General features: G+C 30.3%; 1 protein-coding gene across 1 annotated transcript; it reads left to right on the top strand.

Moving 5' to 3' along the window:
- Nucleotides 1-238: 238 nt before the first annotated feature.
- Nucleotides 239-7048, top strand: LOC134258217 (perlucin-like). The gene is made up of 5 exons (XM_062740757.1): nt 239-308; nt 4228-4346; nt 4730-4826; nt 4959-5166; nt 6994-7048. Exons 1-5 carry the CDS (start codon nt 284-286, stop codon nt 7025-7027), a joined length of 483 nt encoding a protein of 160 aa, XP_062596741.1. The 5' UTR covers nt 239-283; the 3' UTR covers nt 7028-7048.
- The last annotated feature ends 5204 nt before the right edge of the window (nt 7049-12252 follow it).

The raw sequence follows: 12252 nt of genomic DNA, 5'->3' as shown, positions 1-12252 counted from the left end.
GCATTTTCAAAGTTTATCACGATATACTGATATCCATTTATTGAACCAAATGAATCTTTTACAAAAAAGAGTTCTGCAACGTACATGTAATTAGAACTTTCTTTTAATTTCAATTGACATCAAATTTCGGGCAAAACAATATTCACAAATTTTATGTATGCTTGTCTAGGACAATTCTATTAGTCGTGTGATAAGACCTTACACTATCAGCAATAATGTACCTATACGTAAGACAATTTATCTTTTATTCCAGAGGAGTCAATTTCACAGTAAGGACATTGTAATGATTCTGTTTTTCCTTCTCATTGGTAAGATAAATTCATATTTGTAAATATTCAGATTTTCCCATTGAATATCAAAAACTATTTCAAAAAATAACTTTATATATCACATAAATAACAAACTCTTTATATTTTGCCAGTCATAATTTGCACCGCTAAGGATACAACAGTTACATTGACAAAGCAATAGAACCACGTGGACAAAATTGATGCAAATTACATGTCATAGACTGCAAATTCTTTCGAACACTTTAACAAATATTCAGAATATGTTTTCTCATACAATTTTCTTACCGAGTAAATGTGTGACCTACATGTATCTTAAGGTAAGGTTTGCGTCTCCCTCCAACTCATATTTTTTTTTATATGCACACATGCTATATAATTGCATATCAATTTATTCACGGAGATTAGCTTCATCATTTAATATGATTTTCAAAGATATTGCCCGTCCCAATTTTTTAGTAAATGGCGCCAAATATAACGTATTTCATATTTCACCTCTAATATAATTTTCATTGAAAAAATTGATTTATTTTAAAAATTATCAAACTTTTATAATTAAAATGACCTGAATTAGTAAAATTCATGCTTCTATTATTCAAACTTTTAATTTTCCGTTATCAAAAATGTGAAAATTTGGGTAAAAAAGAAGAGTTTTCAATTTTCCTTGATAAAGTGAAACCGTTGCCATGGCAACAAAAATATAAAAATCAACGTTTTAAATATCTACGGATTCCATCAAAATCCATGAAGTTATTAATTTCATCATTTTCAATAATTTGAACTAAAAAAGTATGCATGTCCCCAATATTATTTCCATGGAAACAGGGGCTATGTTATGGGTTCGGAACACAAAAATCAGGCTTTTTCTACACTTATAAAGACAACATTGATATCACCTTGTCATGGTGAATGTTAAAGACTAATTGTTATTTTTGATATTGTTTTTAGGCATAAATTGGCCAAAAGTATTCAAAATAAAACTCCTCCTGTGCTACATGATGGTCTAAAAATTTATTCCATGGAAGAAATCTAATATTTATGGCAATCTTTACATCTGAATATTCTAATGAAATTGCCCATGAATTATACTGCAACACCTTTAGAAGTACATGTATATGTTTATAAACATAATTCAGAACATGTTGCAACTAAACCAATTAAAAGCCTATGAATTTGACCTCATGCTGATTTAGTTATTCCAACATGTAGTAACTTCTAGACTTCTTTGTAGCAAAATATCTTTATTCAGTTATGGCTGGTCACTATCATTATACATGTATGCCATTTTTTGAGTGAAATGTTGTAAGCATTGCATCCACCAAGCTGTTGTTTTTAAAATTAAATGATTTCTTTACTTCGAAGAGTAGAAATGCTATCTTGAAAGTAATGTTTGTTTGCCCTCTCTTGACTCAGGGTAAAATTTTTGGGTTGGTATGTGAGAAAATCTTCAACAACATTTCTTTAAGGGAGATAAGAGGAATAAAAAGAAAAAAATACGGCCCTGCATTGAAAAAAAGATTTCAGTCTGGTCATTTTAGTCAGTCGGGTCTGGAGAGGCCGACAACCAAACATTTCTTAAAGATGGCCTATTTCTACACTTCATGGACATTTATAGCTCAATCATTTTATTAGGTAGTCTGAGAATCTAAATTGAAATATCAGACAGAACAAAATAAAGATGAATTTTAAGTGACATCAATTCATACTTTAATGAGTTTACAGAGTACTACTGATTTCAGGGAAAAAGCAAATTCTGCAAAATGACATAACACTGTCATAAACATTTGTCAAGAACAGGTAAAAAGAAACAATGCTACAGTGATAGATATATTTCCTTGATATCCATGAAATAAAAGTTTAAATATAACAAAATTTTCTGTTTTTTAAAATCAAAATACATGAAAAAAATTTAAAAGATTATAAATGTAAACAATTTTAAAATGAACTACATGTATTTTTGAAAAAAAATTAATTTATTAGATTACTAAATTGGTCTTATCATTCCTACTAAATTAACAACCTTACAATTGCCAAGTGTCATGTTTTAAACTGTTACAGTAGATATAATTATACATGTTCATTGTAGCTTTATATACAAAACTCGTCAGTTTTCAGAAATACTTATCTGAGCACATTATGTCCTGGTAAGAACAAAATTTAATGAATAAAAATATTTACCTTAATTGTTCATGTATTAATTTCCTTGCAATTTTACAAACCCTTTTAAGAAATTTGTTACATGTAAGTATAGACAAAAGCAACCTTCAATTAATATCTATGTAGTATACATTTATTTTACTGAAAACAAATTCAAAGATGGACAAGCAGAGCATGAACTGCAATCATCGCATAATGATACACATCTTTTCTAAATATATGGAAAACAGCATGTATATACAGTGGACCCTCATTTATCCAGACGCTTTGGTTCCCAGTCAATTTGTCCGGATATGTGAAGCATCCGGATATCTGAATCACCAATTAAACAACAATGAACAAGACAGAATAACATTTTAAAATTTCGTTCCGATGAAAAATCGTCCGGATACTGAAGCATCCGGATATCTGGCGTCCGGATATCTGAAGGTCCACTGTACTAGATAAGGATGTTGTTGAACATTAAATTTTCTTATATAATCTATAGACATATAAAATATGCATTGGGTATAACAAGTCAGAAGTTCTTCTCCAAATCTCCATTGATTTTGCCATGTCTGGTTCAACATCTTAGCTTGATCCATCCAACTTTCTTTAATATTCTTGAGCTGATATGGGATGACCTCTACTTTGATTGATGACACAAATCTTTTTAGGAAACACTGATCTGAAATCACATGTGTTCATTTTTACAATATCATTTAAGGAATTGCATTTTTTGAATAGCATAAGGAATTGCACTGAGTTTCATTCACTCAATGAAATGAATAAATTTCCAATATAACATGTATAATGAATGAAGAATCAAAATGAAATTATTGTAAAATTTACAGATTTTTAAAATTAGTGAAATTCAAATGCTTGATCAAGAAAATTAATGTTCTTGTCATGCACAATCTGTATCTCTTTTTTATTAATTAGAAAATGGGATATTAATTAAAATCAAACCTCATTTAAAAAAGTAACTTGAACAATTGTATACCTGTTCTGAGGCCTAAACAGCAAGGATTTTATTTTTCATAATTTCTTGAATGAATGCATTTTTTAATTTTTTGGCAATGTTGAGATATTAGTAACATCCTGACATCCTTGTACCGTTTTTTCATCGTTTTTAGTCAGTAGATCATTCTAACTTTCAGTAAAATGAATAGCTAAATAATTACCTGATGAAAATACTATCAACAATCAAACTGTCAGGTTGTCAACATCATCATTGGACATCAAATGCACCGTGACTTTTCTTCCCGGTTCGGACTGCATATAGCATAATACTTTAAAGGATACTCTCAGGTCTTTTCTTTTTTCTTTCCCATTCTCACTTAAAATTTTAGTGTAGTGGTGAAGCGAGAAACACACATCAGCACAATGCGTCAAGGACTTTCTTCTGATCGGAATTGCCGTGCAACTTGCCACGTTTCGTATCGAAAATAAACAAGTCCTCCTTTATTGGTTCATCCACATGCATCACGCTAATCTCAAAGGCTTCTCTAAGATTCCTATGCTTTCATTTGTTATATGACTTTCTCCTGAAAATGTCCTTCGTTTTTAGTCCTAACATTAAGCATGTTAAGTGACAACAAACATCAAGTATGACAGAGGAAATTCGTTACGGAGATGCTTAGCATCGCTGGTTTAATTTTGCCTGTTTCAAACGCTTTGGTGATTCGCAAGAGTTATCTCCCTGTTAACGCAAACCTTACCTTAATGCAAGGTTAATGATTTTATCTCAGGGTTAAGCCATAAAAACAGTGTTCTTGTTAAAGTTCTCTCAGTATATTTCCAGTTTGCTTTCTCAGTCTTGAGACATTTGCTCAGAATCCCTGTCCAGACCAGTGGTACTGGCATGGAGGCTCTTGTTATGCTTTTGTCAGGGACATCAAAGCAAATATGATGCAAGCCGGGGCAAGTAATGTTAAACATAAAGCACTTTAATAAATTAGATTTTAACATACGATTGATTGTCGGTAATATTTCAGATATGAAATTAACTCACGTCAATTTTTATGATTTAATACTCATGGAACAGTTTACAGAGCTTTTAGTCGTTGAAGGATGATATGATATTAAAGGTGTTCTAGCTATGATAGAGTTATGAAAAATACTTATTGATTGCATTAAAATTAATGATATGTAAAAAAGAATATTGACCAAATGATATGATTTTCTATGTATTAATTATAGCTCATTAAATTTTATCATTTGAATTAAAATCATGTATCTTTGTATCGAAAAGATATAGTAAACAGATTTTATCGTTTATATTACGATTAAATCTTTGATTTTAGGCATTTTGTCGAAATGTTGATTCGATACTGGCAGAAATCAATAACGCTGATGAAGATCATTTCCTTCGAACTCATTTGATACAGAATCACATATCAGGTTTTTGCATATGGTTTATTTTCATGGATCTTCCGAATGTAGAATACAAAATGTAATGACTGCAAGTGAGACCACTTTTTTTTCGTAACATTGAAAAAACAAGAAAATGCATATATTGAACTTTTGTTTTAGAACACTTTTGGATAGGGGGAACAGACGCCTTTGCTGAGGGACAGTGGGTTTGGATATCAAATCAAAAGCCCTTCGCCTACATAGGATGGGCCCCAGGGGAGCCTAACAATGGAGTGGGCGGAGCTTGCATGACATTAGCATATCACGAGGGTTACCACTGGAATGATGATCACTGCAAAAACGAATACGACTTCATTTGCGAGAAAGAGTAAGAACATGCATGAACAAAGTTTGTCAAGAATACTTTAAGATGTTAAGTGCAATTGAAGAATAGTATTTTTTAGACTGAAAGAAGACACATAATATAAGCTTTTTTAATTATTACTCATTGATCACTAAGTAATTAATATATAGGCAACAAAAACGTGAGACAGACATAGATTTGAAATATACTATTTTTTAAGCAAATTAATTGTTTGAAAAATTGACAATAGTACTTTTTTTTTACCCAAACTACAATTAATATAGATAGTGTCGTCCAGCAAAAATTGAAATTAATAAAATGTTTCTTGAACGATCAGCTTGCATTCATTCAACTCCTTAATAAATTTTGTGGATTCGATGATGTGATTAATTGGTGACTTTAGAAAGGTGAATAAATTTTTCTCGGGATAAGTTCTTTTAAGGGGTCGACTTGGGTTTCCATTGCTTAGTACATGTACTTCGTGCATCATACATGTAGTAAAATAAAGTGTATTTACAATATTTAAGCATTTTTTTCTTAATCATAATTAAATGTAATAATATTGAACAAAATTAAGAAATTAGTTTGAAAAAAAATGATAACAGTTTTATATAACTGATTGATTTTTAAACGATTTTTCAACTAATCGGAAAATTATCATCTGAAAAGTGTGCTTTGAGATAAAAAATGAAACTCTTAAATAAGAAAGGGGCATAAAAATGTTAGAAAAGAATTAAATATAATAAGCTCTTGAAATTTGAAATTTGAGATTTTATCTTAATCATTTTTATAGATGTATTTTGTATAAATTCTTAATGTGTCAAATTTTGTATTACTCCATTAAAAAAACCCGGAAAATTCATTATTTTTGACATTTTGACACAACCCTTCCAGAAACAAGGAGTAAACATAATATTGTGTTGTTTACATAAAATGTACAATGAAGCACTACTTATTATATGTTACAAATTGAACAAAAAATCTATTTTAGTATTTGTATCTATTGCTTAAAAATGCAATAGATTGGCAATTTCCTACATAATATAATATTAAATAAATATGTTTCTTGAGACAGTCCCATACAAATACCGGACTGTAGTTTTTCTTTCCTAAGCTTGGGATGTACACTGAAGTCAATGTAAGTTACAAACATGTATGGTATGAAATTAAAGAGTTTCACTGTTGTAGTTTTCACAATATAGAACTCTCCCTTGTTGAAAAATCATATTTAAAAAAACGTCCTTGTCTGATATGTCAAATTGTTACACGTTTTATTTAGAACCAGTTAAGATCATTACCCCTTTTCTCTTTTGTTTCTTATGACAATTTTTCAGTTTTACATTAGCTTCTGGATTTCTACGTCAATGTTATGTATAAATAATTGTTCTCCTATAACAAAAATTGCATTCATAGATACATGTACTATGCATGTATTTTTTAAATAGATGTTAAACATACAAATTCCTAAAATAATACTGAAATTACATAATGTTTAGCACTTTCAATTCCTGTTTCGCCTTCATTATTAAAAGCATTTTTACTTAAGCTATATCCAACATTTATCTGAAAATGTTTGTCATTTTCTTTTGATTACCTAGGAACTAATTCAAAAATCTATAAAAAAAAAATCCTCAATAATTATTAAAGGATTTAGATTTAATAATGCTTTAAAACTTAACAGGGCAAGTGTTAACTAAAACTTCTCTGTTTGAATGAATTTCAGAATAATTTTTGCTCTCTTAATGCAGAACTACATACTATTTATTTTATAACTTTTTTGCTTTTTTGTCATGCAATAAAATGTTAATTTTACATAGATATATATTCAAGATTTTTCCTCTTCTTTTTTAGAGTTGGACATCCTGATGTACAGGTCATTGGATAAATGTCTCAAGAAAATAAACAACTCTATATGTTTTTCCGTTTAATGGCTATTGGAAAGAATTTATTTTTCAATTCTGTTTCAAATGATTTTGATTTTAAAAATTAATCCATCTATGACTCACAATGAAAGATATATTCTTACATATTTTACTTTTTTTTTGAATGGGCGTTTTATAAAGAGCAATTCGTGAGTGTTGGGAACGATTTAACATTTTGAAATTTATTATCAACGATCATTGTCCAATGGTGGATCCAACAAAAAATTGTTCTTGAATAAAAATCACAAAATAACACAGGCCACGAATGTAGTTTATAGTAAAACGTTCATAGATGCTTAATAATTACAGAAACTTATTAACCTATTTATCAAATTGATAAGATGTCATATTGCTATATCTAGTAGCAAAACCATAAAATGTTGATCGGTTTTGCCTGTAAACGTGGTGATATTTCTAGTTCAGCTTGAAATTCCGAGTCGAAAAATAAATAAAAATCTTGTTGATTTGTTTTTTAAAAGAAACATTTTGTTTTGTTTATCTTTAAGTCCCTTCTGAGAATATTTCACTTGAATTCAATCGCCACCAATAGATTGTAGAAAAAGTGCAAAGGACAAGGCATTGAAACAGCCGATCCTGGTCCTTTATTTGATGCAAAAGTCTAAACATAGTTACAAGTGTGATATTTTGTAGGTCAGAGCTTTAAATGATGCTATTTTGCAAATCAAGTACTAATTTTGATCTGAAACTTATATGAGTTCACAGGAGGGTGCAGAATACCGAATATCCTCGATTCTTGTCAAATTTCGTCGAATTTGAGATATATTTCACGTCGGAGAAAATAAACAACAAGATTGCCTGTCTAAGGTTTTTATACATAAATGCATATTACATTAGTGTTTGAAATATGTAAATTAAATATATACAAACATGTCCTGTATGTTTTTGGAAACAAATTAGACTGTTGCATTTAAATAAGAAAATTCGGAAATTAGAATTTTTTACCTTCCTGAGACACCTGTGTATCCCAAAACTTATAACAAATGCTCATTTTGTGGCAGGGGTGACAACATATTTTTTTTATAAACTGTTGCATGATTTTAAAAAGACAACACAAACCTGGGGGTGTTAGTCTATCTCGTCCTTTCTATATTTAGGGAACCACGGCAACACTATTCATCCAAATGAGGCACTCAATGTGCTTGATCAGTGAGGTATCTTTTTTCTTCCTAACATCTTGTGTGACGTCTGAAAAAAATGGCCTCATCCATGTCCCGCATGACGTTAGAATAGGCTCCTTATTCAGTGACACTACAGGAAGAGTAGACACTTTGGACAGTAACCATACAAATTAAGACTTAAGATTGATTATTTTAAAGTCTACTGTAAAGCATATACGCTATTTTTCTTACCAGAAAACAATAATGGGTCTTTTTAGAAGTAGTGTTTGAACTAACCTTGCCCCCCCCCCCCCCAAAAAAAAAAGAAAATGCACAATATTTTTCGTACACATTTCCCATAAATTATCTTAAAATTTAGATACATGTATTTCATTAATCTCTATCAAATCAATTAAAAGTATCAGCAGAATTCATCAGCTTATGGATCGGGATCCAAGATATAGTATTATGGTTCAATGTATGTTTAATTTATTGCTTAAGGACAGATGATACAAACAAACTTTTGTCACAGAATTTGAAAATAACAAGTTGGGTCATGTTTAAATGTGTAAAATGAATAACTTTCACCGGGTAGTTTTTAATTTTTTATTCAAATTTGCACAAAAATGGAATTTGAAGTGAAAAATATTTGTATATATTAAAAAGAATGGTTTTAGAAGGGCATACCTTTGAACATCACAGAAGGTTTACGATTTCTTTATTTTCTAGAAATTTATTATTTGCATCATTTCCAATGAAATTAGGCCAAAAAATATATACCAATCCAGGCATCCATTTTTTGTTTGTATCATCTGTCCTTAAACGAATTTATTAAAGACAAATATTGTCTAAGGCTACTCTTTTTTTGCAGTGCTCACAACTTTTATAAGCAGTCAGACCTGTATGTCTAGCTTATATGACAGTGAGTTTCAAATACTGGTACATGTATAAAGCAGCACAAGATACGGCGGTTTACATTCCGAAATCGTTGGAAGAATCATCTATCTATCCATAATCTCCAAAATTTCTAAAATATTGTTCTTGAGGAATCACTTTTCATATCTATGCAATCTGTAGCAATCAAGTCTAACATATATTTAAGTTCATTGATTTAGGTGCAGTCATTTTACTCAAGACTTATTGCATGCTTGAGTACCTGAAGCAAGTTAAAGTAGGACACAATAGATAGTTTTCCTCAAATTCAATTTTTCTGAAACTTTTATATATTTTTCTAGAATACAAAATCTCTCTTAATATATAATTTGAAAGAAACTTCAACAACACATTTTTTGCCAACATAGTCTGAAATATGGCCTATCAGACCCCTGTAAGAAGATTTTTTTTAAACTTTGTCCTCTTGATATGACCTTGACCTTTATAGCACATAAAGAACAGAGACTCCTTATACGTGTATCCAAATATCAACCCTCTACTATTTATTGAACAAAAGTTACACTCCATTTTATATCAGACTGTAACATGCTTGTAAGCTCCCAAGTGACCAATATATAGGATTCTCTGATTTTTTCACAAAAAATGGCGCAATCATGCCAAAACTTGTTATTTTTCTTACAGGGGTCATTCATTGTTGTCAATATAGCAATATTATTTTTTTATTCTCCAGTATTTTCTAAGAAATGAGTTAAAATAGAATCCATGGGTGTTTTGTACTACACTGTACCTTAAGGTTCATTGATACTCTGATAAGAGAGACAACTCTTAATGATATATATGCCTATCATTCCTTTATAGATTTTCCAATTGTAAGTATAAGTGTCTTTTTTGTCCAATATTGCTCCGCAAGCTATGCTATAATTGTTTGTATTATACTTATGAAATACATTTCTTTTGGAAAATCACTAAAGTTCAAGCAAAATTTTATATGAGTGAGCAGAGGGTTTTTGAACCTTAATTGTATTTTCTATCGGCACAGCAGCAAAACAGACTATGTAAGCTACCATACCGTAACCTTTTTTTATAAATCAGTCAGCACATTTTACAAAACTTGATCTATACAGCATAATGGACTCTGTAATTTATATACTCAGTATATGAGACAAGGGAATATTTAATTACATTTTCATGTAACAGTGTTTAAGGACTTCGTTATTTCTGGTAAATTAGGAAAAGGATAAAAAAAAAATGTTTCAATGCAGTTTATTCAAGCAAAAAAAACATGAACAGATGACCGGCTATATCGGCATCAAAAAATTTCAAATGACAGATTACACGAAGGAATACAGAAGACAGTTATATTGATATATTACACTCTTTGTACCTTCTCCTTACATGTAATTGATTTGAATTATCTTGTAAATAAAAATGAAACAACAACAGCAAAAAATTAACCAAAACAATTGATTTCAATTCTTCATTATACGTGTATTAACAGCTAGAGTTATATTTATTATTGCATGTTATAAATAGTTTGTTAAGCTTCACTGTACTTTACTTCATTACAAAGGGTATATTTACATTAAAATGATCAATAAACATGCTATCTGGGCTCTTCTCCAAAGGTGAATAACTGCAAACACACTTATTTTGTAAAACTAAATACGTTTAATTTGCAAACATGTGCAAAACTTTAACAAAGGTCCACAACTTCACAGTAAGGCTAATTATTTTAATTGATAACGAGCTAGTAATTTTCTTGATTTTGTTACACAAAGTAATTTATTTACTTTAATATCTATAGTTATACATGTATCATATTCATTCAAGATACTTTTCATATGTTAAGTTCTTAACTGCATGTGTTTCTGTTCATAGTGGGTTATACCTTATTACTCACATCAGTAATACTTCTAGTATAATTATATCAATATGAAAACAATTGCCCTCATGCACCTTTAATGATTGTACTCTATTCATTGCAGATACCTTTATCATAATGCTTAACGTATCCAATAGTATTGTGCTTTATAAAAGTACCTTATCACATTTAATAAGTAGCATTAATATCATCCATAGAATATGTTTTTTTTAATTTAAAATCACTTACATGCTACATGTACATATGACGCAACATAATAACGAAGTCTTACTTCCAACTTCCAACAAGCGATTGGGCACAGTTCAATATATTTCAATTTATTGTCTTTAAGCTGTAGTTAAGTTCTAGTTGTAGCTTTTCGAGATGTCTGTTTTCTTATTAAACTTTACTTATTCTTATCATATCCGAATACTGCTGTAATTCTTGATACATTTCAATTCTTCTTTCGTATCCCTTTTCTTTCTTACGCATTTCGGAATTAATCATATCGTCGATTGTCTCGTCAACGGTACAGGCAAGTGGGCAATGTTTGATGCCTTGTAATTCATTTTTACCTTCTGCAATTTTTTGGACCTTTTCGTGCAGTCTTTGTAAAAGCGATTGTATATCACTATTTAAATGCTCGAGGTATTCCTCATATGATAGTTTCTCATCCTTTTCCTTTTCGTATTTCATTTTCATCTCTTGGTATGATTTGGTAACTGTTTGAAAGACATATTCATAAATATATGGAGTGTTTCTATGGTGATACCATATGCAGAGTCCAGTACATTCAGTACAATAACCATCTTTCATTGACGAGCAGTTTATTTTTTGGTCGTCATCTTCATAGGCACAGTTTGCATGGCAAGTAAAGAAGCAATTCATGCAGTTAGTAACATGAACACCTGGAAGAAGATCTTTTTTATCTGATGGATTTCTTCTATTGTATATGATATATCGCCATCCGATAGAATTTCGTTTTTGTGCTCCGTAAATGATTTTACTTGAATTTTCACTTCTTCCAATTGTGCTAGATCTTCAGTTATCCTTGGTTGAAGAGAGGATATTTCAGACATAATCTCCTCTCGTTTATCAGGGGTAGGCAATTCTTTGAAGATCCCCATTGAAGATGATTCTTTTAGGAAATCAAAGAATAATCCAAGCTGTTTGGAATTCATTTTCCAGAATGCAGAGGAATAGAAATGATCACTTCGGTAACGAGAAGACCAATTAACGGGGTAAGACTGAACAGGATTAATTTCATAGGCCTGAAATATTTCTGCAACATGAGCTTGACCTGCATGCGCAAAGG

This window comes from Saccostrea cucullata, unplaced genomic scaffold, assembly GCF_032062105.1.
Source record: "Saccostrea cucullata isolate Sc308-1 unplaced genomic scaffold, CSIRO_AGI_Scuc_v1 ctg1336, whole genome shotgun sequence".
In the NCBI taxonomy this organism is placed as follows: Eukaryota; Metazoa; Mollusca; class Bivalvia; order Ostreida; family Ostreidae; genus Saccostrea; species Saccostrea cuccullata.
Note: the sequence above shows the minus strand (reverse complement) of the source record. Positions and strands in the feature narration are given on the sequence as shown.